The following is a 26,085-nucleotide window of genomic DNA, read 5'->3' as shown; positions in this document are numbered from 1 at the left end:
TGGTAAGCTTTTTTTATAGTTGATAATACATTGTACTGAGCAGAAAAAATAATAATATAATTAGCTTTAATTGCCCACAGTTGATATACAACCTGCATGATGAAAATGCTGGGACTTCCTGTGCCTGTGTATGATCTCTTTTTTTTTAAACAGAAAAAAAGCCAAATATCGTCATGGAGGGAGCACGGAGCGCAGTTTGGCTGAATGTAGAACATTGATTTAAACATAGAAAAAAAAATTAAGCAAGTAAATTGCAAAAAAACTTCATGATAGTGCCCTTTAACACTTAAGCATATCAAGACATTTTGGACACTTATTTGCGCCCAACTTTTGGTTCTACCCTTTCTGTTTCAGCATCACAGCGCCCCATTGTACAATGCAAGGTCCATAAAGGCATGGTTGGGTGAGTTTGGTGCGGAAGAACATGATTGGCTGTGCAGAACCCTGACCTCAACTCCATAGAACACCTCTGGGATGAACTAAAAGATCGCATCCCGGCCCTCTCATCCAACATCAGTGACTGATCTTGTAAATGTTCTTCTGGACGAATAGGCAAAAATTCCCACAGATACTTCCAAAATGTTTTCCCACAAGAGTGGAAGCTTTTAAGAGGAGAGGACCAACTTCATATTAATGTCTATAGAATTAAAAATGTGGTGTCCTAAACACCACCATGGGTGTAAAGTGGAGAAGACCCCAAACTTATCTCAGTTTATATATATATATATATATATATATATATATATATATATATATATATATATACACACATACATATATACATACATATACACACACACACACACAAGTGGTGCCTTGGATTAGGGGCTATGCAGACCATGCCCCTCCTCTACTCACCCTCACACCCAGTACAAGGAGCTCTTAAACCAAAGCAATGCTCTTAAACCAAGTCAAAATCTTGAAAAACTGTGAGCTCTTAAACCAAAACGCTCTTACACCAAGTTACTCTAAACCCAAGGTACCACTGTAATATTTAATACATTTTGTTCTCAGTCAGATCTTGATAAGGTTGAGTGGGTATTCTCTAAATAAAATCTCCAAATATACCGATGTAACTAAATGCGGCCATGTAGCTTATTGTATATGCAGGTAGTAATCAATGATTGGCCTATATCTATCCATAATTATAATCTGCAATACTATTTGGTTGTAGCAGAAACTATTTTACATTGCATGGGCAATGTTTGAGCGATCAGGAGCATAACCAGCAGATATAAGCGTGACCTTTATCCTCTCAGACTTGCACACAGCACAGACATATCTGGAAGGCATGATTGCATCTGAATGGGGAAATTGGATTAAGATGTATGTGATCCAGTCCTACACTTCATACTGCCAAAAAAGATGATCAGATTTCTGAGTAATAAAGCTGATTGTGTGTAAGCACAACACAACATCGTCAGAACAATCATCTTCATCAGCGCAACCCTTGACTTCACCATAGAAAAAGTCACATCCTTATATGGTAAATACAATATTCTCAGTATTTTCGTAATTTATAGTTTTTTTTTTTTATCTTTATAGCGTCTGCTTCTGCTTTTAGCTTACTTATATTGGTGTAATAATATATTGGTATAATTTGTTGTAATGCTGCGATTAGCCAGCCCCAGAGGTGTCCATACATGCTGCCCGTGCTGTTTCCTGTCCATTTCCGTATTGTTTCCATCATTTGCCGAGCTTGGGTCCCCTGCAAAAATGCTTGAGTTTCCCATTGACTTCAATAGGGTTTGTTACTCGAAACGAGCACTTGAGTATCGGGAAATATTCGTCTCGAGTAATGAGCACCCAAGCATTTTAGTACTCGCTCATCCCTAGCGAAGGTATAAACACCCAGACACTTTTGTTATGTAATTTTTTTTTTTTTTTTTAAGGGATGTTTTAAATCCCTTTTAAAGGGTGGTTCTCTGCAATGAAGTACGTTTCTCTGGTAGATTTATTATTGGGCGGCCCTGCTGTTAACAGTTCTGTTGAACAGCAGCTTAAAGTGCCACCATTGTCGGGGTCTTTTCTTAATCAAAAACAACATACACTTTTGCATGTGTAGTTTAGTGCATACGTATTCTTTGTTGAATCCAATGTCCCTATGTGATGACAAGGAATCCATCATAAAAGTAAAATCATAGAATATATTATAGTTTGCATCTACATATTAGAAACAAACAAAGAAACGTATTAGAAACAATCAAACAAACAACTGCAAAATCTTGTAAAAACAAACATTTCCTATTGAGGAGACAGCTTGTGTTGTTGGCAGTCTCTAGTCAGTGCAGCAGGCAGGCCTGCAGCTCCTAACCCAGGGTAAGCTATGTTTGTCCCGCAGCTGTTGTGTAAGCTAGAGTGAAGCAGGCTTTCATTCACCATGTCCAGGATCCTGATAGTCGGTGCGGGCCTGACAGGCAGCCTGTGTGCTTACCTGCTGCGGAAGGAGCTGGCCAACAAACTGCAGCTGGTCATATGGGACAAGGCCCGGGGCGCAGGTAATCACCACCTCTATAACCTGCACAAGTCTCCCAGCACATAGTGGACAGTCATCTCTCTTTATAGAGCTCAAATCTCATCCCATAGACTGTGAGTTACACGGAGGGATCCCACAAACACCTATACGCCATACTAAAAAAATGAGGGTCCCACCTGCCCATTAGCTGCTCTGCTGCTGTTTACCTGATACCGTTGATACATAGACTATACTTGCATTATATTGCAGGTAACAACCTGCAAAACTGTACCACACAGCATGTCCGCACAGTTTCTGACCACATAGTTTCCATATTACAGCTGTACTGCTTCAGTGTGGTTGTAGGGGTGCGTTCACACTGCAGAATCTGCACTGAGCACTTCCTGTGCATTCTGCCAATCGCCTCCGCGATCCCACTTGAATCTCCGCCGTCTCATAGACTCCATTCTATGCTTAGGCTTATTCTGCCGTCCACCTAAAGAATTTACTTGCTGCATTCACACGTTCTGTGTTCACTCCGTGGACAAAACCGTCCAGGACTGGCATTCACCATCCGTGTTTCACGGAGCGAACATGGAAGGTGTGAATGCAGCCTAAGTCTATGGAGCCTATCACCTGCACAAGTCAGATCAAGCTGCAAACCAGGGAATAAAGCTTTCATCCGTGTGTTCTTCCAGCTCTTTGTAGCAGTTGAAGGGGTCTCATTGACACCTCTGACCAACCAAAAAAACCTTTGACTTGTATGTGTGACATTTCAAGGTCAAGGTGACATGTCAAGGTGTTACATATATAATGCTGAATCTACCACAGACTCCAGTGATTTATCAAGTAGTCTGTTCAGATTCTTTTTTTATGGGAAAATAGTGTTGCATGCATTGGCAAGAATTCTGTCAAACCTGACAGAGCCAGTAATGGAGGTCCATGCATAAGGCTATGTTCACACACAGTATTTTGGATGGCTGTTTTTCATCTCATAAGATTTCTCCAAAAGAGACTGAAAAAACTGTGGGAACATAGCCCAAGGGTATGTTTACATGTGGCATATAGGCCGCCGTTTTGTGCGGTGTTCAGATATTTATGTAAATTGATTTAGGGTACATGCACACTATGGAATGGTGACAGAAAACCCGTTGTGCATTCCGCAGCTCGCATCCGCTCGCGGACCTGTGGTGGGCGCGCATGTCTCTGCCCGCGTCATATTCTATGCACGGGCAGATTCCGTCGCCCGTCCAAAGAATGAACAGGTTGGACAGAGGGCGTAATCTGCTTGTGCATAGAATGGAGTATATGACACAAATGAAGACACGTGGGCGGAGACACCATTCTTTAGTGTGCACGTACCCTCACACAGCAAAAAACTGCAGCACATGTGCCATGTGTGAACATATGCTAGAAGTGAATATACTCAGAGAATGCTGCATTGCATTGTGAGAAGTGAAGCAATTGCACATTACATTTCTACACAGTCTTCTATACAGTATATTAACTCTCAGACTACAGTCACAGGCCATGACCACACAACGTCTTTGTTTGGGCAGACGTCATTCTGCGTCCAAATAACGGTCACTGTTGTGAATTAATCAATGTTTTTTGGTCGCGAAATGAGAAAAAAATGTCCGTTAGGCAAAAAAAACTAAACGTTGTATGGTCATGGCCACACTGTTTTTCGACCAGCATTTCTTGCTTGAAACGTTAAATAAAAATAATAATAATAAAAAAAAAACATGAGATAAACTAAAATAGAAAGATTTGCACATTTCTTTTTTTTTTTTTTTTGACCCACTTTTGCTTTTTGTACAAATGCTGACCACAATATTATATGTGAACCCCACCTTATGGTCCTTTTACACGGAACGATTATCATTCGAATTTGCACGATAACGATCGAATTCGAACGATAATCGTACGTGTAAACGCAGCGAATGATCAAACGACAAGCGAGAAATCGTTCATTTTGATCTTTGAACATGTTTCCAAATCGTCGTTGGTCGTTCGCAAAAAACTCACAGATCGTTCTGTGTAAACAGTCTTTCACTGATTTAACCTATGTGCGAGATAGGCTTAAGCGATTGCAAAACAATTATGATATATCGTTCCGTATAAACGCTGATCGTTATAAAAAATCATTACTTCGAAATCGTGCGATTGGGCGAATTATCGATCCCTGTAAAAGTGCCATTAGGCCTCACCGGGTATGTGTCGCTCGTTGCCCATGGCAATTATTTTTGCTGCCCCTTTAATTTTCCCAAGAGGCTTTGAACAAGTTTTATATTTATACAGGATAAGTAAATCCAATGCTTTGTGTATGCTATCAAAGATAACTTTCTATTGTTGTTGTTTTAGGAGGGCGCATGTCTACAAGTCGGTCTCCTTCGGATCCCAACTGTATTGTTGACTTGGGAGCCCAGTACATCACAGTCACCCCGGATTATGCCCAGAAGCACAAAACGTGAGACAATTCATTTCTATTTTATTGATCTGTGGTCTGTGTACATGACGATATAAAGTCAGGGGATTCTTCTTGGAAGATTCTTTGACACTTGTGGTTCTGCTGTAGGCCCGTATTCTACTTCTGTGTCTCTGATACCTCAAGAAGAGAGTTTTTTGGATTTAAAATGAAAGTGATAGAATTATTTTATTTTGTGGACTTCCCAGAAAGTTGCCCAGGATAGGTAACAGATGTGTGATTGCTTGGGGTCCAACCTTTGAGATTTCTGGTGTAGCAGGCCAAATTAACCCCTTACTAGATTAAACCCTGGTATAGTTTGGCCCTGGTCGGAGTATGCCCCTGGGGATTAGCTGTCCTAGACCAAACTATACCCTGGGGTGTAAAATAGCCCAACCCAAACTATACCCCTCCAGGCTATAATATTAAAGGGGAACTATCAGCAGGTTAGACAAATCTAGCCTGCTGATATGTCCCTATGGCACAGAAGATGCTGAGGAGGAAAGTATGTGTCTCACCTTCCTTCTTAGCGCTGTTCTGGTGCAGTTAGTCGGGTGCTCCACGGTCCTGTAAGACCCTTAGGAGCATTGGGGCATCTGTTAGGAGCACTGCCCGCCCCTATAGCATCGATCCAGCCCCCCCAGCTGGCACACTCCATTCATTATCATTAGAAAGGGGCGGGGCGGCCAAGGGCGGATCAGCGCTATGGGGACTAACTCAACTAACAGAACTAACTGCACCGCAACGGCGCCGAGGAGCAATGTAAGAAACATGCCTTATGGTGCGTTTACACAGACAGATTTATCTGGCAGATCTTTGAAGCCAAAGCCAGGAACAGACTATAAACAGGGAACAGCTCATAAAGGAAAGACTGAGATTAATGCTCTTTTCAAATCCATTCCTGTCTTTGGCTTCCAAAATCTGTCAGATAAATCTGTCTGTGTAAACGCACCCTAACTCCTCTGCATCTCTTGTGCAATAGGGACATATCAGCAGGTCAGATTTGTCTTACCTGCTAGAAGTTTCCCTTTAACACTTTGCTGTTTTTCTCTATCCCTGTCTCTAATGTGTTGAAAAGTCTCCTTGGGGCTTCCAGATTACTTGATCAGTGTGTGACACTTAGAAGGTGACCCATAAACATTCAGCTGATAGTTGCTCCATGTAAAGCCACCTTTAGAAGTTTAAATTTCAGGACGTTATGACTTCCTTATATTATGAAAAGCCAAGTTTTCTGGTTGAAGTCATTAAAGTCTTTGAGGGACATGTATTGTGCAGCTTTTTCTTGAGCAGGTGGAATTTTTTATAGGCTTTGTAAAATTTTTATGGTTGTTACACTAAAATTATTATTAGGCGCAAGTGCCTTGATAATTCTTGCACAATTTTTGCTTAAAACAGCTTAGCTAAAAAGCTATGCTAGGATAGCAGTGGAGTAAAAAAAAATAATACCTACATATGATAAATCAGCTGAAATTGGTAGCTAATCTGAAACTACAGCCCTCCTGGTGCAAAAACTGAGAAATAATGAACGTGGCGTAAATTGGGGAACTCCCGGGACTTAGATTGTGTATGCATTAGGATGGCACTACCTCTCTGTCTCTCCTCCCCGCCCTCCGCATCATTAGGAATGCTCCAGGCAGATTGTCTCCTATTCCCCACCTGTTTAGCCCAGCACATGAGCTGGATTGTTAGGGCACCTGTGCAATGTCCAGCATGCAGAAAATGTTCCAGTGGCCTTCCTAATGATGAAGAGGGTGGGGAGGAGGGACGGAGGGGTGGTTCAAGGTTAGGGCACAGATATTCTAAGCCACGCCCGCATGGCATGGGGCTGCAAGTTTAAAAGTTGTTTTTTAGGACAATAACTGCATCACCTGCCGAACGTACCCCAGGACAGATCTTGAATTAAAAGCAGCTATCCGAAGGTACAAGAGGTTTGGGGGGACAGATTGTGGGTACAGAGTCACTTTAAGTCAGGTAACACAGAGCCAGCTTGTTCTCCTGATCGTTGCTGTCTAAACACTCCCAAACCGATCAAAACTTTTGACATGTCACTCTGGCATGTCAAAGTTTCTGTCATGGCAGGTACTTTTTAACTTACTTAACAAACAAAGCTGAATCCTCAAACAAATGGACTGCGTATTAGACTACTTTTTAACCCAGGAAAATCTTCTCTAAAGTCAGGGGTCGTCTTATACTCCGGACGTTGTCTTTTAGGGAAGTTACTGAAAAACTTTGAACCAGGCCAGAGAATCTGTGGTCGCACACCTGGTGACTGTATGAAGGGCAGGACAAGCTGCTGGCGTCCGGGGTATGGAAAAAAGAGATACGGTAGAGTGGCGCTGTGCCCAGAGAAACACGCCTGTCTGGCCGCACTTGTATACTACTGTACCTCCTTCTCTGTCTCAGATATTGCATCTGACTAATGTTTTTTATTAATTTTTATGTGATGTGCGTTGGAAGAGAGGTAGTCTTACACAGCGATTATATCTCTAACTCCATATTTTAACTGGAAAGTTGGGTGTTGTCTTATATGCCGGAAAATACGGTATGTAACTAGGCTCAGCCAATCGCAGCTGAGCACCTAATGACGCGGCAGAGGGGGGCCGGCATGAGGGAGGGCTGGAGCGGTCCAGCCAGCCTCCCAAAGATGGCGTTGTTGACCCAAGCTGGCGGCCAGGGTCGACAGCGAATACGTAAGTATAGTGCACCACATGTCCGGGGTGGGGGCAACACGGGAAAGGGGGCCATTCACTTAAATAACACACATTACAAAGTTGTATAACTTTGTGTTGTGTGTTATTTCGTGAATAAATGTTAAACGCACTACCCCTTTAACTCTTAGAGGAAGAGCCGTATCAGTGGGCTTAGTAATAATTTCTTATTTCTGGTTTATGATCTAAACATCATTGAGGACTACTGCCTTGTAGCTGCACTCCAGAAGAGCCTTTCCCTCCTTTAACCCCTTAGCGACCCATGACGTATCTGATACGTCATGGTGCCGCAGGGGGTGTTCAGAGCGGGGTCCCGATCTCGGCTGCAATCTGCAGCCGGGCAGTGCCTCTGTTAGCCAGCGCGGGTCCCGTTGCCGGCCGGCTAATTAAGCCCTTCAATGCAGCTGTCAAACCTGACAGCTGCATTGAAGTGCTTTCCTCCGTGCATCGCTGGTGTCTAGTGGCACGGATCTCCCCCCCGCGATACGATCGCGGGGGGGAGATCCGTTCTTCTGGCCGTGCCGGGCCTCAGCGTCGAAATGACGCTGATCCCGGCTCGGCAATAGATTGCTGTGGCCTGCAGCAGGCCATAGCAATCTATGACCGATCTAATGGATCTTTGCTGTGTATATACACAGCATTGATCTCTATGAGAGATCAGTGCTATGTATATACAAGGGGCTTCTAGTGTATGTAAAAAAAAAAGTAAAAAAGTGTTTTTATTAATAAAAAATCCCCTCCCCTAATAAAAGTCCAAATCACCCCCCTTTTCCCATTTTATAAATATAAATTAATAAATAAATAAATTAATAAACATATTTAGTATCACCGCACACGTAATCGCCCGAACTATTAATTAATCACATTCCTGATCTCGCACGGTAAACGGCGTAAGCGCAAAAAAATCCCAAAGTGCAAAATTGCGCATTTTTGGTCGCATCAAATCCAGAAAAAAAATAATAAAAAGCGATCAAAAAGTCGTATATGCGCAATCAAGGTACCGGTAGAAAGAACGCATCATGGCGCAAAAACTGACACCTCACACAGCCCCATAGACCAAAGGATAAAAGCGCTATAAGCCTGGGAATGGAGCGATTTTAAGTGACATATATTTGTTAACAATGGTTTGAATTTTTTACAGGCCATCCGATACAATATAAGTTATACATGTTATATATCATAGTAATCGTAACGACTTGAGGAACATGCATAACAAGTCAGTTTTACCATAGGGCGAACGGCGTAAATGCAAAACTCCCCGAAATCAAAACAAATTGGTTTTTTTTTTCAATTTGACAGCGCAAATGATTTTTTTCCGGTTTCACAACATATTTTATGGAAAAATTATGCCTGTAATTGCAAAGTACAATTGGTTTCGCAAAAAATAAGCGCTCATATACGTCTCTAGGTGAAAAAATGCAAGCGCTATGGACTTTTAAACATAAAATGGAAAAAGCAAAAGCGCAAAAACGAAAATTGGCTTGGACCTTAAGGGGTTAAAGGGGGTATAGAGTTATATTATGCCAAATCCATGCCTAAAAGATGCAAAATCCGCAGTCTGTGATGTAAAGTATTAACAGATGAACGTTATGTATTTCCTATTCATGTATACAGACGGCAAAGTACAAAATATTATTAAAAAAAATTCTCCCTCTCACAGGTTTCATGATGAACTAGTGGCTAAAGGAATCTGTAAACCTCTAAGAGCCACAGTAGAAGGAATGGTTATGAAAGAAGGATCTTACAACCTTGTTACACCTCAGGGAATCTCTTCAATTGTTAAACACTACCTCAACCAGTCAGGTACAATATAGCTTTTATCTATGTAACTACTGTTTTTCTATGTATACCTGTCATTTGAAAGAAAAAAAAAAAAGAAAACTTGACTTGTCACAGAGACACAGTAAAAGTTTTGATTGGTCAGGGTGTGGCTAGTCTGTCAATTCTTTTGATGGAGAGTGGAGGGCGCACGTGGCATCCTATTTAACAAATAGGACAGGAAGAACTTCAAATGGGCTCTGCTTGAAATTCCACGAGAATAACTCTAAAGAGGTGTCCCAATTCTTAAGTCCATACAATGTAGTTTTTGATGTGTTTTACTACTTTTAAAAACTTTAAAGTGACTCTGTACCCACAATCTTCCCACCCCAAACCGCTTGTACCTTTGGATAGCTGCTTTTAATCCAAGATCTGTCCTGGGGTCTGTTCGGCAGGTGATGCAGTTATTGTCTTGAAAAACTACTTTTAAACTTGCAGCCCTGTTCCTAACTCATGTGGCCTAGAGTGACTATGCATTAGGCTGGCACAACCTCTCTGTCCCTCCTCCCCGCCCTCTTCATCATTAGGAAGGCCCCAGGCAGGTATTCTCCTATTCATCAGCTGTGTCAGCACAGCACATGGGCTGGATTCAGGGCCGGACTGGGACTTAAAATCAGCCCTGGCAATCAAACCCCAGCAGCCCACATACCATATCATGGTATATCAATTCTGCTTCATTTAGCCATGTCCCCCACTACTCCCTTAAAGGGAACCAATCAGCCCGTTTGAGCTGATATGGTTCCCTTGAGCATTGTATAAAGTACCTGGAGTGGCCCTGGCACGTACCGTCTGCAGCAGGTGCTTTATAACGGAGAAAATGACTTTTATTCCCCGGCTTGTGACTAGATACGAGCGGGGAAGTAGTCATGGTGGTCGGCTCCCCGCTCGTATCTAGTCACTCTGCCTGTCAGCGCGCTCGGCGGAATGATTGACAGGCAGAGAGGCCAGTAACGGACCTCTCTGCCTGTCAATCATCCCCTCTGAGCGCGCTGACAGGCAGAGCGCAGTGACTAGATACGAGCGGGGAGCCGACCACCATGACTACTTCCCCGCTCGTATCTAGTCACGAGCCGGGGAATAAAAGTCATTTTCTCCGTTATAAAGCACCTGCTGTGGCCGCGGCCGGTACATGCCAGGGCCCCTCCAGGTGCTTTATACAATGCTCAAGGGAACCATATCAGCCCAAACAGGCTGATTGGTTCCCTTTAAACATGTGAACTCCACCATCAGCACCTAAAAATAATGCTATAACATGATCTGTTGTGGATTTGATGCGGCATATTTATGTGTTTATTTCAACTGATTAAATCAGAAGCATCAAATCTGCATTGGATTAGGTATGAACGTGCCCTTAAAGGGAACCTGTGAGGTCTATACCAGGTACAGAGCTGTAGATCCCAGCGTACAGATCAGGGACCTGACCTTTAGTCCAGTGTAAACCTCTATAATCATTCTTTTTATTACCAGCTGAAGTGTCACAGAGGTGGAGCCACAGCAGCAACTTCTGCCCCCGTCCCTTCCTGCTCTGACTGATGGACGTATAGGTTGGTGCTGCTGCTGCTGCTGTTGTGAAAATTTAGTTGGTAATGAAAAGGACAATTATAAAAGTTTACACTGGACTAAAGATCCTGTCAGTGATATCTCCCTCACACCTGTCTGCTGAGATCTACAGCCCTAGACCTGGTGTGGACCTCACAGATTCCCTTTAAAGGAGAAAAACATGGCCACCTTCTTCCAGAAACAGTGCCACACCTCAGTTTGTGTGAGGTATTGCAGCTCAGTTCCATTGAAATTAATGGAGCCAAGTTGTAATACCTCACATAACCTGAAGACAGGGGTGGTCCTGTTTTTGGACAAAAGTTACTATTTTTTTTTTAATCCCTTTTATCCTGACTATGTCTGCACTCCATATAATGGCGGTAAAAGTAGTAAGGTTTTAATTATTAAAATGTGTCTGGTTGTGATCTCATGTGTAATCAAAGCTACATAATAAGCTGGTAGATAGATATTTCCTACTGGATATCTATCTATCTATCTATCTATCTCCTATCTATCTATCTCCTATCTATCTCCTATCTATCTCCTATCTATCTATCTATCTATCTATCTATCTATCTATCTATCTATCTATCTATCTATCTATCTGTCTCCTATCTATCTCATATCTATCTATCTATCTCCTATCTATCTATCTCCTATCTATCTATCTATCTATCTATCTGTCTCCTATCTATCTCATATCTATCTATCTAGAACTTTCTGTGCATGATAATAGTCATAGTTAATAACACCAGTAAGCAAATATTATTCCCATACTGTACACATTTCTGCCATACTGTTACTAAGCAAACCCACTAATATTTCCTATACTACCAGTATATAAGTAACAAATAATATCACCACACCATGAGCACGGCCATTATCACCACATAATGACTAACACCACTACACTGTGACTGAACACAATCCACTATATAAAACACTAATATTACCAATAATACGAGTAATACCATCACACCATGCCCACTACCCTCAGCATACGGTGACTGGATACCACTATACTGGCACCAAATAACAGCCACCATATAAAGACCAATATTCTCCCAAAGCAGTGACAATAGAACACAGGTGTTACACTCTGTCCCTCCAGCTGTTACAGAACTACAAATACCATCACGACTGGACAGCTAAAGCATGACGGGAATTGTAGTTTTGCAACACCTGGAGGGCCTGAGTGTGACACCCCTGATACCGAGGTAGATCCCAGCTGTGTAAAGGTTCTGCAGACCTTATAAGTGATTATAGTGCAATTACATCCTGTAACTCACAGTAGGCGTCTTCTCTGCATGAAGAGACGTCCACTTTTCCTTTTCTTCTCCATCTGGCTCCGGCCATCATGAAGGCTTCTCTGGCCATGACTCCTCCTCTCCAAGGCATCTGTCAGACAGACATTTTAGGCTTCTTGCTCCAGCAACATCTTCCTCTATACATCCTCATCTATACATCCCTCCATATATAATAGGCTCCCCTCCCCCGCTGCACATCTCTCCATATAGAATAGCCCCCCTGCTGTACATCCCCCCCATATAGAATAGCCCCCCGTGCATCCCCCAATATAGAATAGCCCCTTCTGCATCCCCAATATAGAATAGCCCCCCCGTGCACCCCCCAATATAGAATAGCCCCCCTGCATCCCCCAATATAGATTAGCCCCCCCCTGAACATCCCCCCATATAGAATAGCCCTCTAAGCATCCCCCCATATAGAATAGCCCCCCTGAACATCCCCCCATATAGAATAGCCCTCTGAGCATCCCCCCATATAGAATAGCCCCCCTGAACATCCCCCCATATAGAATAGCCCCCCTGAGCATCCCCCCATATAGAATAGCCCCCCAGTGCATCCCCCCATATAGAATAGCCCCTATGCATCCTCCCATATAGAACAGCCCCCCCTGCATCCCCCCATATAGAATAGCCCCCCCTGCATCCCCCCATATAGAATAGCCCCCCCGTGCATCCCCCATATAGAATAGCCCCTCGTGCATCCCCCATATAGAATACCCCCGTGCATCCCCCCAATATAGAGTAGCCCCCCTGTGCATCCCCCAATATAGAATAGCCTCCCCTGTGCATCCCCAATATAGAATAGCCCCCCCGTGCATCCTCCCAATATAGAATAGCCTCCCCCTGTGCCTCCCCCAATATAGAATAGCCTCCCCTGTGCCTCCCCCCAATATAGAATAGCCCCCCTGTGCATCCCCCCAATATAGAATAGCCCCCCCTGTGCCTCCCCCCAATATAGAATAGCCTCCCCCTGTGCCTCCCCCCAATATAGAATAGCCCCCCCTGTGCATCCCCAATATAGAATAGCCCCCCCGTGCATCCTCCCAATATAGAATAGCCTCCCCCAATATAGAATAGCCTCCCCTGTGCCTCCCCCCAATATAGAATAGCCCCCCTGTGCCTCCCCCCAATATAGAATAGCCCCCCCTGTGCATCCCCCCCAATATAGAATAGCCTCCCCCTGTGCCTCCCCCCTAATATAGAATACCCTTCCCCTGTGCCTCCCCCCAATATAGAATAGCCCCCTGTGCATCCCCCCAATATAGAATAGCCTCCCCCTGTGCCTCCCCCCCAATATAGAATAGCCTCTCCCTGTGCCTCCCCCCCCCCAATATAGAATACCCTTCCCCTGTGCCTCCCCCCAATATAGAATAGCCCCCCCGCCCGTGCCTCCCCCCCACCATGGCTACATGTTAAGGGGTTAAAAAAAAAACACACATTCTCACCTGTCACCTCGCTCCCGGCAGCTTCATCCTTCCGGTCCCGGATCTTCAGTCTGCAGCCTCTTCTCCCTGCTGCAGCGCGTCGGCGTCTCTTCTCACAGGTCCTCAGCGGCGCGTCAGGGAAGTGACGTCAGCCGCTGGGGTCCTGTCAGAGGTGCCTGCAGACGTGCCTGCGCGCGGCACGTCTGCAGCCCCGGGCCGGCCCTGACACCTTCCAGCTAGGAAGACTGGCCGGCCACAGGAGTGACTGGCAGGGCCGGGGGCCAATGGCTCCCTGGCTCTGTCAGTCAGAGGCAGAGTGCGGCCGCTGCAAACTGTGAGCGTTCATCTTGAACGCTCACAGTTAAAGGGCCAGGGCGCCGGCCCTCTGCAGAGGCTGAATGAATAGCGCAGCGGCCGGCTGCGCTATTCTTGCAGCCACTGCTGGGGGCCGGCGCACATGGGGGCCAGGAACGGCGGCCCCCGGATTGGTAATACTGGCAGCCCAGCGGGCATTTGCCCGCTTTGCCAGATTACCAATCCGGGCCTGGCTGGATTTATAAGGCACCTGTGCAGTGTTCATTGCAGAGAAATAGGAAAAATCCTGCCAGTGGCATTCCTAATGATGAGGAGGGTGGGAAGGAGGGACGGAGGGGTGGTGCAAGGTTAGGGCACGGATACTGTAGGCCACGGCAGTTTAACCCAGGCCTGCAAGTTTAAAAGTTGTTTTTCAGGACAATACCTGCGTCACCTAATGCAGGTCTTCAGCCATCCCCGACTCCGCTCTTCAGTGCACTGATTGGCTGAAGAGGTGAGCCGGGAATTTCAAACGGCTCCTCTTCAGCCAATCAGTGCTCCTCTTCAGCACTGATTGGCTGAAGAGGAGCCGTTTGAAATTCCCGGCTCCCCTCTTCAGCAAATCAATCCACGGCACGACATCGTTAATCGTACGATCGGGCCAATTATCGCTTCGTATAAACGCACCATTACCTTCCTCCGTGCAGTCCGATCATTGCATAGAGTCTGCCACAGGCAGGGCTGGGAAAGGGGGGGAAACGGGGCCAGACAGCTTATTGACACACATTACAAAGTTATATAACTTTTTAATGTGTGTTAATTAAGCAGAAAAAGTAAATGGCCGCACTACCCCTTTAATGTCAGGATACTTCTTACAAATATTGTCCAAAGCAGAAGAGTGCTTTACGTAAATATTCTTTTACTCTTAACAGGTGCTGATATCTTTTATGAACGGCATGTGACACACATAAACCTTCGTGATGGAAGATGGGAAGTTTGTAGAAAGTCTGGGTCCCCCGAAAACTTTGATGTTGTGGTTCTCACCATGCCAGTACCGCAAATCCTGCAGCTGCAAGGTGACATCTCAGAATGTAAGCTACATGTTATTTTTCCATATATTTGTCGATAATATATTTTAGTGGTATGATATTAAAGACCCCTTCATAGGAGGCACTAGCAAAATAATTAGAAAAAGAAAATATACTAGACTGGACTAGACTCAGTTCCAGTCCACAAACCTGTGTTGCAACCTAATATTCTCTCCATATCAAAGACAGGCACTAAACTAAAAATGCAAAAAAAAAAAAATAAATAGTAATAATAATAAAAGTCTATGTTCAGCAAATAGACCAAATGTAATCACTAGAAGACTTACCTAGATACAACAATGGTCGTGCTTTCGCATTAAATGATGTCCGTCCGCGTAGAATAGTGAGAATAAAAAGAACATGTTTTCAAAAGTGTCCACTGTCACTATTGAGTGTTTAACATACAGAAAAAAAATACATTTTTCAGTCCCTATTAAAAGTTATATTACCATAGAGTCTCCACTTGGTGGCAGTAATGATTCATTTCTCCTTATAGAGTTTCCAATAGTATAGAATTAGTAGGTATAGATTGTATTTTTAGGGATTTTCTGCAAAAGGAATATAATACGGTTTGTGCTTGTGACTGGTAAAAGTAACAGATCCCTACTTGCATTACAGACTGTAGTAAAAATTGTCACTCTGACTCGTCTCAGGACTGACAGCCTGGTCAGCCAATCACTGGCCGCTACTTTATTGTTTTTTACATACTTGCAAACATATAGCTTTTGTTTTTCATAGCCGGATAACCCCTATATAAGAAATGTATGCAATTTTGGTGCAAATTCTGGTGTGCTTTAGTTAATGGTAGAAAGTACATGTATCAGGTCAGCATGGGAATAGGCAGCTGTTAAATATGTCCTATGCCACAATTCGTAAAAAGAAATGATGTGAAAAAATTACATTGGTGAAATTTGTGATATTTGCAATGACTTCCAAAGCAAATGGGCTCTATAGAGGAGCGCACACACCCTTTGACATTTCTCAGCAGATCATGAGGAACCCGAGGAAGTGTAAAGAAAAGCAACTAAATAAAAATGTTGGGTGTTACTTCATCTATACTGCAACAAGGTCCAAATTAAATGTAGTTACTCATCAGAAGCAAAAGCTGGGGGTGATATAATAGTTTTGCATATATATGGTAATGGGAACTATTAAACACTTGGTGATCATATTTTATATTTGCAAAGGACACGCTGTGGATGTATTAAAGGGAACCTGTCACCATGAAAATGCTACCTAAGCTATCAGCATCATATTATAGAGCAGGAGGGGCTGAGCAGATTGCTATATATCTTTATGGGAAAAGATTCAGTATAACTTTTAAATTATTGATTGAAATCTCTGATGTTTCCATGCTAAAGAGTCCAGTCCATTGAGTGACACAGCCCACTGGACTCCTTAATATAGAATGATCAGAGATTTCACTCAACAAATTACAAGTTATACCGAATATTTTCCCATAAAGATATATATCAATCTGCTCAGTTCTTCCTGCTCTATAACATTATGGCGATAGATTAGATAGCACTGTCTTGATGACTGGTTCCCTTTAAGAGTCACTCTGTGATTTAAAGAGTTCCTGTGACCTGTCCTGACCTGTCTATTATAGCAAATAATTGTATTCCCTCTGGAAAAAAAATTTTTGTAGCATTGTTTCTTATAGCTCTGTGTTATACCATTACTATGTTGTTCATCCTGGAAACATATGGATCATTTATCTACTGGGTATTATCGGAGCAACTTGCATGACCAAGAAGAAAGTTGTTTAATCTCCCAACCCCACCACAGAAAGTGTCCAGGCTCTTCTTCTAATGTGTGCTAAACATCTCTATTGAGAGTTTCCCTGACCTCTTCTCCTATCAGCTATAAATGACAGTCATAGTGATCTCCTGATTGGACATTAGAGCTGTCAATCATAGCTCAGAGGCGGGAGCCCAGGAAACTTAAAGGGTTTATTCAGCTTTTCATAATTTGATAATCTTTTCTAAAGATAGGTCATCAATTTTGAAAAGGTGGATAACCCGTTTATTACAGTGGTTTGAGCACCTAACCAGAAGAGCCTGCCTTCTGGACACTTGCCATAGTTGTTGGGAGATTAAACAATGTTTTGGAATGATTTGCATGACCAAGACACTAGATATCATTACCCCAACCTATGTATCGAACTGTTAGCAGTTTTGATGCTGGTAGACTTCCTTTAATGCCATGGGGTGCGGGTCACCTTTAATTCACCACTGTTAAGACATACTGTAGCACTGGAAGCATGTTGATGTATTCCAGGGATATCTGACGCTTACCATATCCTGACATTTGTGGTCATGCTCGGCACTTACAGAGAACAAACATCTGTGCCCATAAATGTTATGTGCATAATCCTAACATTTGTGACAGATTATCAAACTGTTCCCTGACATGTTCCCTTTAAAATCATAACACTTGCATAAAATCTCCCTACAATATTCATGCAGATTTTAACAGAGAAGACCTTGGCTGGATTCATGACATTTCCCATGTTGCAGCCTGCCAAAAAGCCCAGCATCATAGTAAAATCCTGCCTATAAATGTGTAATTCACCATTTCCTGCTAGGATATTAGCCTGTAACTTGCACGTAATCCATAAGGCCATAATAACTTCCTTCAGCCTATAAGACAAAAGTTTATCTTAACAGCAGATTTACCAAAATACTGAGTTCTTGCTTCACAAGGTGATATAGATGTAATTTGTATCCCAGGGTTATGGCTTAGGGCTTGGGTGCTGAAAAGTTACAGCCACTGATCTGAGTACTCAGCATGGCTGTTGCTGGACACTCTCACACAGTAGGTTTATGCAGTCGGCTTTACAGTCTATAGCAAGGTTTTATCTTTTTCCATCAACAGATATATAAACTGCAAGATATGAAATATGTACCATATGTGTTTTATAAAGTATATACTATGGGGGGGGGGGGGGATTTAACAAACATGGTGTAAAGTGAAACTGGCTCAGTTGCCCCTAGCAACCAATCAGATTCCACCTTTCATTCCTCACAAACTCTTTGGAAAATGAAAGGTGGAATCTGATTGGTTGCTAGGGGCAACTGAGCCAGTTTCACTTTACACCATGTTTGATAAATCTCCCCCTATGTGCATAGAACAGCCAGCACACATTATGGATCCAAGTTTTAGTCTATTTGTTGCTCATGGTCTCTCCTAAATGAAATGCTACCAGAGTATAATACAGTGGTGCTTTGGTTTACGAGCATAATTCGTTCCGGGACTGCGCTTGTTATCCAAATACACTCTTAAACCAAAGCAAATTTTCCCATAAGAAATCATTGCGATTCAGACAACTGGTTCCACACCCCAACAACAATGTTTTTTATTATGAATAACAGAACAGATTAAACAAACAATGAGAAACAGCTGAATATGTGATATTATAAATTACTGTACAGTAAAGCAATCAGCATGTGGAGTATAATGTATACTAAGTGCATAAACCTGAAAAAAATAGCAGCAGTTTGTAGATACAGGATGGAGATGCAGATCCACATAATGAGGTAGTGTAGTACAACAGGCTAGAATAGAAAGCAGGGCTGCTGTCAGAGGTTTATGTGGTCACATTACAGCAATGGGGAAGGGGGGGTGTTCAGCATGGACCAATCAGGAAGTCAGAATCACAGAGCTATGCAGGAGGACAGTGACAGAAACTTCTATATACAGCAGTGTGAGTGTAAGTGCAGGTACATTATAGCAGCAGTGTGTATAGCTGAATGAAAGTGCAGGCACAGTACAGCAGGAATGAAGAGTAAGGGCTGACAGAGACTGCAGGTAGCATGAAGGAATGAGCAGGACATATGTGGGCTCATAAATGCAACACTCTTTGTCAGGGCAGAGGGGGTTACCGCTATGGAGAGATTACCTCCTCAGTCCTGTCCCCGGATGCAAGCCCCAGCTTGTAGTGGATCTGCTATGATTTGAAAGGTGAGGGAGACTTCCTGGGTCAGAGTACAGTGCTGTAGACCCTGCTATACAGACCATGCCCCTCCTCCACTCCCCCTCCCACCCAGTACAGGGAGCTCATAAACCAAAGCAATGCTCTTAATCCAAGTCATAATTTTGAAAGACTGTGAGCTCTTCTTTAAAACGCTCTTAATCCAAGTTACTCTTAAACCAAGGTACTACTGTACCTCCATAATATGAGATTGAGCATTTCACATTTACTTCAGTGAGCAAAAACCTATGTGGCCTTTGTGTATAATGGAGGGAACACTAAGATATAGGGGCAAACATATCATAGCTGCACCAAGAGGTTTAGCAAAAATATTGCGTTGTCCAACATCAGTCACCTAGCCCCTATCCACAGCATATGGAAGAAGGTTAATAAGAGGGGCCTAGCACATGCACAACCTGCTGCTCCATTCCACCAGGAGACTCGGGTCCCCTTTCTCCACAACACAGGGAGTCTCAGCAGTCAGACCCCTGCAATCAGACACTTATCCCCTAACCTGTGAGTAGAAGATAAGTGTTAGAGGTTGGCATACCCCTTTAAGGGCCCTATTCCACCGGACGATTATCATTCAGATTATTGTTAAATCGTTCGAATCTCAACGATAATCGTTCGGTTGAAATGCAGTTAACGATTAACGACCAAACGAGAAATCGTTGATCGCCTTATAAGACCTGGACCTATTTTTATCGTTGCTCGTTCGCAAAACGTTCGCAAATCGTTCGCATTGAATAAGACGTCGTTCGGTCGTTTGCAGTAGATACGAACGCAATAGCGAAGAAATAGCGAAGAAAAAACTATCGCAAATTCGAACATAAGTAACTATTATCGTTCCATGGAAATGAGTGAACGTTTTCAGGTCTTTCGCAATAGCGGTCGTTTGAGATCGTTAATTGTTAACGATTATGCGAATGATAATTGTCCGGTGGAATAGGGCCCTAACTGTTTAGGAGTTACAGATATTTATTACATATTCCCTCTATTGGACAGTTGGCTTATTTTGTGGATTGGTGTGACCGTTACGTCCTTATTTCATGACAAATTAAACAGAGAAAAGGCCTGGAGTTTTATATACTTCTTTTATATAAAATAGGTATTGGGGCCACGTCTGAGTGCCCAAGGTGCCAGTGCAGTGATGCAACTTTACTCCATATGATCTGGGACTGTACTTGGCAGCTTTTGGAATGGGGTCCTAGGATAATAAAAGGAATATACGCTATTACTTTCCCAATTACGCCTCTGACATGTTTATTGGATGTGTTTACATTACCTAATGTGGAGGAATTGGATATATTGGCCATACAGCGTATACTATATCAAGCCCGCAAGATGATAGCATCCCGATGGATTCAGGCAGAGCCTCCCACAATTAATTCAGTAGTTTATTCATAAAATGAATAATCTGATCAGACTAGAGAGGAGTGTTTACATTAGGAGGAAATGTACGACTAAATTTGAAAGAATCTGTGGTTGATGGGTAGACACCTCAGTATTGCCTAGCAAGGTGTTGTGGGAATGCTGTAGGAACTCCAGGCAGGTTTTCAGATGGTTAGCCGATAGTTTGTAAATATAACGTGGGAGATTTATCAAACATGGTGTAAAGTGAAACTGGCTCAGTCGCCCCTAGCAACCAATCAGATTCCACCTTTCATTTTCACTTTACACCATGTTTGATAAATTTCCCCCAATGTCTGTATAATAAAGGAGATGGCTATGTCTATTAATGGTGACCTAGCATACGTCACTTATCGCTGCACTCGCTTTATACAATAAGTAGGTGTGTAACTTACCACTTGATATCAGGTCATTTATTTTCTTCTTACAGCTGCTTTTATGTGAAGAGTTTTCCCAATTTACTAATGTTTCTTAGCATAAAGCACTTTTGATAACATATTTTTGCTCTACAAATCCTGTGCTATTTATTATGTTACTGTTGTATATGTGCAGAACGGTCTTGAAAAGAGGCATAGAACTAACCTATCTGACATAAAAAAATCATCTGGTATCTTATAATTATTTCAATCCAATTGACTTTGAGTCAATGATAATTGAGGAAATTATGTAAAACAACTGGTAATTCCTAAAAGGTAAAGTCCACATATTTGTTAAACTCTTGCGCTAAAGTTGAAAGCCTACACTGCAGACAGTCAGATATAGCTGGCTTTGTATTCGCTCCATTGTGGTGTGTATGGGGGCTTAGTTATTAAAACGGTGTCACTGTCCAAACACTTCTGGACCCAACTCTATACTCCATTTTAAATAAAATATTTTATTTAGATTGATTCAATCTGTTTATCTGATTTCTATTTTGGAATATTTTTTTTTCTGACTCTATGAATAAGTCTTCTAGTATCGAGATCTTACAAAGGCCTCTGCTGTGCGTCCAGTTGGCTTCATCTCCAGCTGGTTAATTTTTGTCTGTTTTTAGCATTGTTTGGAAAAAAAAAACTATATAGTCACCTATAAAAACACAGCATTATAAAAGGGCAGTCCTGTAAAATACAAAATGCTTATGCTGCAATGGATGCCTGAACCCTAGATGGGACCTGGACAAACTGATTGAATGAATAGAAGATAACATTGGATTTTGATTAATTAAAATGTGCTATTTACACTAAATACACTATGTATGCGACTGAGAATGAGATAACAGTAATTATTGATCATAAACTAAACCATGCCATGCCATACCAATCTGCTAGATTTAGGTGTAATGTGTTATTGTCTTACACTTAAATGGACATTGATTCAAGCGAAGAAAGCATTGTAAAACCATGTATCATGGAAGAAAGTTCAAAAAGAGATAACTAAAAGAATTGGGGAGATATGTCCTTAGTTATGTCCATATGTAATGTATTCAGAGAAATCTATGAATAATATAGTTGGCGTACAAAATATGTTAACTTGTCATTGCTCTTATACTGCCTAAAAGCTTCGGTTTGGCTGTCCAAGCATGATGGGAATTGTAGTTTTGCAACAGCTGGAGGGCCGAAGGTTCCCCATCCGTGGCCAGTCTCTGGCATCTTCTCCCCAGCCTTTATTGATAGATTTCTTCCTATTTGGTGGTAGGAATCTATTAACCAGGACTGGTGGGGCAGGCAGAATCCACCAGCTACCCAGCTCATTTGGTTTTGGGTCAAACCCTGGATCACAGTCTAAGTACCCTCTAAGTTTCTCTGCTCCTGGTTGAAGAAGGTGGACCTCTGCTATTAGATAGGACCAAGTCACTTTTTTAAGAATGGTCCTGGTGTGGACAATTGCTGGCCTGGTACCAGACATCAAGAAACAGGATGAGGTGGGACTGGTGCAAGCCTGGGTATTAGGCTGGCAGCTCTGTAGTGGGGTCAAATCCAAACAGAAGAGTTGTGGTAGAGGGCAAAGTTTCTGTTTTTCTGAATCATTTGTCCGATTAATACACAAGGGTTGGCACAGGTAAAATCCAGGCACAGGTCAGACATCGGATAACAGATCATGAAAATGATGGATCAGAGCAGCCTAAAATAGGTAATTCCATGCTGGGATAGGTGGAAAACACATTAGGAGTGTGCTACTGGCCCTTCTAATTGCAGGAAGGCCATGTTTACCCATCCTATGGGCCACACCAGGATCTGCAGCCACAGGAAGAGGATGGAAGGAAGGAGTCTGTGTCTGACAGGGGGAAGCAGGCCGAGCATTAGAAGAGACCTGGCAGCAGCGCAAGCTGGGTGATGATTTACCTCTATTAAAATAAATTCTGTCTGCAGACCCCTAAAGAGATTTCTTCAGTACTACCAGAACACGTCAAAAGATTTACCAATAGGTTAGATGTGTAATAGAACATTCGAGTTAATCATATTAGCAAGTAGAATTTTAGCAAAGAATCTGGTAGTTGAGAAATTACAAAGAAAAACGTTTTACTGGACGGAAATTTGGAGTGTTTATTTTAGCCTGCTACTGGATCTACTGAGGTCTTCCAATATAATAAGTTAACTTGATGGCTTTATAACAGCTATTAAACATTGCTAGTGTCACTCTGAAAGGAAACCAGAATGAATGCCAGCATCAAGCTTTACGGGTTAATCTTTGGCTCCCAGGAATAGAGGTCCATTGGTGGCCAACAGACAAAAATGTCAGGACCTGACATCAGTCAAGTTTTATTTTAACTCTACAGTGGCGTAGCTACCATAGAGGCAGGGTAGGCAGTTGCTATGGGGCCCCTGCAGGAGGGGGGCCCGGGGGAGAAGGTAAGAGCGTGTTTCCTTCTGCTCAACCCCTTATGTACTGCAGTGTGTGTGACCTAATGTTAACTTACATGCTGCAACACAAAAAAAGGTTAACAAGCAGAAGACAAAGAGATCTTCTCAGATAACTTCTAACCTCTGTTCTCCAGTAGGAATCAAGTAGGAAAATGTGCAAAGGTCAGGGGTTATCAGTGCACCAGCAGTAAGGCAGATATCTCCTTGTCTTCTGAACATTGGGTCACGTACACATTTCAGTACATAAGAGGTTAAGCAGAAGGTAGTGTGCTCCTGCACCTATGTATTTGGCCCCGTTCCCACTGAGCAAAGCTAGCGGAATTCCGCGACGGAATTGTCCGCCGCGGAATGCCGTTAGCCTCCCGCTCATAATGGGAGTCTATGGGAGGCGCGCGCTGCTGCTCTGTACGCGCTGAAGAATGAACATGTTCATTCTTCAGCGCGGACAGGGCAGGAGCGCGCGCCTCCCATAGAGTCCCATTATGAGCGGGAGGCTAACGGCATTCCGCGGCGGACAATTCCATCGCGGAATTCCGCTACCTTTGCTCAGTGGGAACGGAGCCTTTAACCATAAGGGCTTCTAATGGGCCCTTATATGTAAAAACAGTGGACTAACAGAGCAAGCAGCCATTGTCTCTCTGCTCTGCAGGCAAGATTCTGCCTCTGACCACAACAGATTTTATTTTTTGGCCACATCCCAGAGCATACACTGTATGTATGTGTGTGTGTATATATATATGCAGTGCTTTGTGTTTGTGTGTGTGGGGGGGGGGGCTTAATTTTTTTTGCTATGAGGCCCCGTATAACTGAGTGTAACTGTATATAACGGTAAGGGTAAAGTCACACGGGCGTTTCTCATTAAAAAAACGCAGCTAATCCGCAATACACATATTAATAATAATAAGAATAATAAATGTATTGCGGATTAGCTGCGGTTTTTTTATGCGAGACACCCGTGTGAATTTACCCTAAATGAAAATACTGAATGTCATATAGACATGTTCTCACCTTAAAAAAGGAAATTACAAAGTGACCCCAATAATATGGGAACTTGGTTGTGGTATTTTTCATACAGAGTAGGGAAATAATAATGGTGCCCTCCAAAGGTTTTTCGAACCATTTAGAAGACAACTTGCTATTAAAGGCGATCTGAAGAGCAGGAAAGGTCCTACCTTTTCTCTAGCGCTCCACTTCCTCCATCTGCCTGTCCTGATACTTCCACAATTGAGAAGGGGGCAAGCGCATATTGTGGGCAGTGATCAATAGCTGGACGATGTTACCAATGTCGCAGCAACATTGGGCAGCTATTGGACATTGCATGCAGGCATGGTTTCACCTCCACGCAATGCCCACAGTTCCCGTAACATGCTCCCACCCCCCTCTCGTCTGTGTAAGTTATAAGCATGGATGAGTAGAGAGAGGAAGTGGAGTGCCGGGGAGCAGAAAGGGTAGGACCTTTCCTGCTCTCCAGATATTACTTTTAACCCTTTAATCCAGGCATGCTTGGGTCTCAATACCCAGACACTTTACACCAGTCCAGATTTTGTAGTTTTATCCTTTTTGAATTAGATTTTGGAAATTCTAAAAATGCAATATATGTATTTTTGCCATTTTCTTTTTAACCATTTTGATATATACATGCCCTAGTAAGGGAAAAAATGTTGTGGGTTGATCTGCAGGCAGCTTTTACAGTACAAAAGCAACTAAACAGATTGAAAGTTTGTGGCAAAGATTCAAAGTAACATTTATTTAATTTATTGAGTCCAATGGTGGGTGGTCTTATTCAATAATTCAGTTACTGAATAGAGCCACCCACTGGACTCTTACACCTAGAATAAGAGAATAAGCAGGGATTTAATGAAATGCAGATTGTACACAATCATTTCTCACAAAACAATGCCCCAGATTTATTATTCTGTCTGAAAACAAAACTGTCTGGTTTTGCCCACAGCAGCCAGTTACAGCTCAGCTTTTATATCTTAAAGGGAACCTGTCACCCCCGTGCCGGGGTGACAGGCTCCCGATCCCCCGCTAGAGCGCCCTATACTTACCTGATCGCCGTCGGACTCACCATTCATTCTCTATGGGCATCGGACTCATCTCAGGAGCACACGTGGACCGGATCAAGAAGCAGCACCCCGCGTGATCAGATAAGTATAGGGGGCTCTAGTGGGGGGTCGGGAGCCTGACCTGGTGACAGGTCCTCTTTAATGAACTCTGTTAAGATCAAAGTTGAGCTGGCAGTTCTGGTTTCAGGCCTATGTATTAATGCCACGATGCCCACATACAGATCCTATTTTTGTTTCCATAATCCCTTTATATGACATATGTGCCGGTGACACAGATCAGTAAGTAAACGCATGTGTAAATTTAATTTTTTTTTTTAATCTTCCATTTGCATGATCCCTGATTAAAGGAAAGCTGTTCACGAATGTGTCAGGATGTTTTCCATCATGCTCATATTTTTAATGCATCACACAAAGCCAAGTGTCTGTTTTTACTGAAAAAGTCCAGAAACCGCCAAAGACAACAGAAAGCAAAGGAAAACCTATGACATGCCCTAGACACGCCGTTCCACTATTGCTTCTTTTTACTTTTTCTTTTCTTTTGGGTCCATTTTCTGGACAAAGACCAGGCTCTTTTAGGAGCCTATAGGAACATTAAATGAATTTCTTATCATGTGACATCTCACCTACAATGAAAATATGTGTTCACTGGCTATTTGAATCTGTTTAACCCCTTAACAGCCACAGCCATACATT

The 26,085-nt window shown here is 42.9% G+C and overlaps 1 protein-coding gene across 1 annotated transcript in view; it reads left to right on the top strand.

Moving 5' to 3' along the window:
- Positions 1-2,336: 2,336 nt before the first annotated feature.
- Positions 2,337-26,085, top strand: part of RNLS (renalase, FAD dependent amine oxidase) — a 90,469-nt gene continuing 66,720 nt past the window's right edge. The window contains exons 1-4 of the mRNA XM_069979082.1: positions 2,337-2,498; positions 4,820-4,925; positions 9,291-9,433; positions 14,945-15,103. Of these exons, the coding sequence (XP_069835183.1) occupies positions 2,381-2,498; positions 4,820-4,925; positions 9,291-9,433; positions 14,945-15,103 (526 nt within the window). The 5' untranslated portion in view covers positions 2,337-2,380. The remainder of the gene's footprint in view (positions 2,499-4,819; positions 4,926-9,290; positions 9,434-14,944; positions 15,104-26,085) is intronic.

This window comes from Dendropsophus ebraccatus, chromosome 8 (assembly GCF_027789765.1).
Source record: "Dendropsophus ebraccatus isolate aDenEbr1 chromosome 8, aDenEbr1.pat, whole genome shotgun sequence".
NCBI lineage: Eukaryota > Metazoa > Chordata > Amphibia > Anura > Hylidae > Dendropsophus > Dendropsophus ebraccatus.
The sequence above is the reverse complement of the archived record's forward strand: the minus strand, read 5'-3'. Positions and strand labels throughout refer to the sequence as shown.